The 2,894-nt window shown below is 38.2% G+C and overlaps 1 protein-coding gene across 1 annotated transcript; it reads right to left on the reverse strand.

Moving 5' to 3' along the window:
* Window positions 1-306: 306 nt before the first annotated feature.
* LOC104958984 (N-acylneuraminate cytidylyltransferase) lies at window positions 307-1,415 on the reverse strand (the record flags this gene model as incomplete). Its single annotated transcript, XM_010786828.1, has 2 exons — window positions 1,041-1,415; window positions 307-449 (listed from the first exon to the last, which is right to left on the reverse strand). Coding segments are annotated over exons 1-2 (370 nt in total), but the record flags the coding sequence as incomplete, so codon positions are not given.
* Window positions 1,416-2,894: the final 1,479 nt, after the last annotated feature.

The raw sequence follows: 2,894 nt of genomic DNA on the forward strand, positions 1-2,894 counted from the left end.
AAGTAGTTAGATATCGTACTTGAGTAAAAGTAGAAGTACCAGAGTGTAGCAATACTCTGTTAAAAGTAAAAGTCCTGCATTCAAAATGTTACTCAAGTAAAAGTAGAAAAGTATTAGCATCAAAATATACTTAAAGTAGCAAAAGTAAAAGTAGAAGTAATCTTGTACTTGAGTAAAACTAGAAGTACTCAGATATTGTACTTGAGTAAAGTAGAAGTACCAGAGTGTAGGAATACTCTGGACACCGTGTCTCTGATCAAACACACACACAGCCACACACAAACATCCTGGTTGATGTTGACGTACCCGGAGTGAGTCTGGAGAACTCCTGGATGGTTTCCAGGGATGAAGAAGAGTCTTTGGAAACTTCCGGACTCCTGCGGTGGACCTGCGCTCCCCAAGCTTTCGCCACCTTTTCAATCTCATCGTGGTCGGTGGACACCCAAACACTAATAGAGATCAAAGTGTGTTATTATTGATATTAGTGTTAGATGCAGGGCTGCGAAATTTGGAGAAAAAAATGACTAATTGGGATTATTCTGATTGAGATTGTAACTGCGAGATTGGAGGGATTTTTGGCTGCGATTCCAATACGTATTTAATATCTTGCAGCCCTAGTTATACCGTGTTTGCAATCATCTCTTCACATATACTTTTATTGCTTTACTCGTACAATACAATAAAACTGTATTTATAGCACTTTATAACCCCGAGACCAAAGTGCAGTACAGAGAAATTAATAAATAACCTCACAAACCATCAAGTAAATATAAGGAAGGTAAGACCGATACGTGCACAGTTTAAAGGGGTTGTGGTAGGGTTTTGACATTAGGGGGTTTAGGGTGTTAAGATAAGATTAAAAGTACTTTATTGATCCCAATTTGGGTATTGTACATAAGAGAAATTAAAAGACTAGAGACAAGAGCTAAAAAGGTAAAATAAACAACAATAAATGAACAGATAATGCTGATTCTTGCACACTTTAAAAAGGGGGTTTGGCTGCTCTACTGGAGTTAATTCTCAAAAATAATTGCATGTACCTCTGAAACATCCCAGAGTCCACAGCAGCCCGGAGGACCCATCCGAGCAGAGGAACTCCGGCCAGCATCTTGATGTTTTTCAGGGGTATCCCTTTACTTCCTCCGCGGGCCAGAATCAGCGCGGCGATGTGTCTCTTTCCATCCGCCTTGGCGAGCTTCTGAGCGGGCAGCAGTTCGTCCGTCTGCCCGGTACCCTCTGGATGATCGACTGTCTTCCCGGTGTCCATAATAACTGTGGATGCAAGGTGTGGTAGAAAATACAATAAAACCTGGTTACTGTCCACCTAAGAAACGCACAATGACTCCGAAATATCGGTTTAAGTAGAAAGGAGTGCACTCGCGAAACACCCCCTGTTTTCTTCTGGTGCTGCTTTTCATGCTGTTCGTTCAGCTTTGATGCTCATTACTGCTCCCTGCTGCTGCTGTGGAGAAATGTGTTTTTCTCCATGAGATTCAAAGGTTGTCTTGTCATATGCACAAAGCTAAATACCACACTATGTGCAATATTATTATTATTATTATTAATAATGTTCGATAAATAACGTGAAATTACGTATCTGCCACTACGTTTTTTTTGCTATACTCTATACCAAATAATGTTAATATGTACATTAATGATGTGACCATCTATGTTAGATAAATAAAGTCCTATCTTATGACATGTTTCTGACCGGTTTATTGCGGTGATAACGATTTATATAAATTAGTATATTGCAAGATGACAACAGGAATGTTTATCTGGGCACTTAACTTATTTTGTTACTTCCTAATCAATGCGTTTATGGGCTGCTTTTAGTGAGATTAACCCAAGAAGAAGTATTAATATCCCTTACTTAGGTCAAAGTAATATAACAGTGAAGAAACACTATGAAATCCTGCAAGTAAAATATAATTTATTTTGTTCATAATTTACTCCGTGTAACTGGTAAAGGTATCTTAATTTATACATAGTACATTATAATTAATTTATTGATTTATATGTGTTCATAATTATATCAACATGCAAAGTAACTACTCAAGTTATGTGTCTCAAAAAACTACATTACTTAAAAATAAATGTACTTTCAAAAACTGGTTAGATTTGTGCAGAGATAGAAGAAGTAATGAGGTCCTTATTTCAATAAATAACCACATTTTAAAGAACCGATATTCATTGATTATGTGCTTTCCTGAGTCCTTGATCCTGAAATAAACTTTGATTGATTGATTATGTATACCATTGTATCATTTCCACTATTTGTCGTTGCACTATTTAAACCTTTTAAAGGTCACCTATTATGCAAAATTCACTTCTTCATGTCTCTTCTACATCAACATGTGTCCCCTCTTCTTCATGTCTCTTCTACATCAACATGTACCCCCTCTTCTTCATGTCTCTTCTACATCAACATGTGTCCCCTCTTCTTCATGTCTCTTCTACATCAACATGTGTCCCCTCTTCTTCATGTCTCTTCTACATCAACATGTGTCCCCTCTTCTTCATGTCTCTTCTACATCAACATGTGTCCCCTCTTCTCCATGTCTCTTCTACATCAACATGTGTCCCCTCTTCTTCATGTCTCTTCTACATCAACATGTGTCCCCTCTTCTTCATGTCTCTTCTACATCAACATGTGTCCCCTCTTCTTCATGTCTCTTCTACATCAACATGTGTCCCCTCTTCTCCATGTCTCTTCTACATCAACATGTGTCCCCTCTTCTCCATGTCTCTTCTACATCAACATGTGTCCCCTCTTCTTCATGTCTCTTCTACATCAACATGTGTCCCCTCTTCTTCATGTCTCTTCTACATCAACATGTGTCCCCTCTGTGGTAAAGAGACTCTGAAAGTTTCAGGAACAAAGATTCTCTCTC

This window comes from Notothenia coriiceps, unplaced genomic scaffold (genome assembly GCF_000735185.1).
Source record: "Notothenia coriiceps isolate Sejong01 unplaced genomic scaffold, NC01 NC01_scaffold00029621, whole genome shotgun sequence".
Taxonomy (NCBI): Eukaryota; Metazoa; Chordata; class Actinopteri; order Perciformes; family Nototheniidae; genus Notothenia; species Notothenia coriiceps.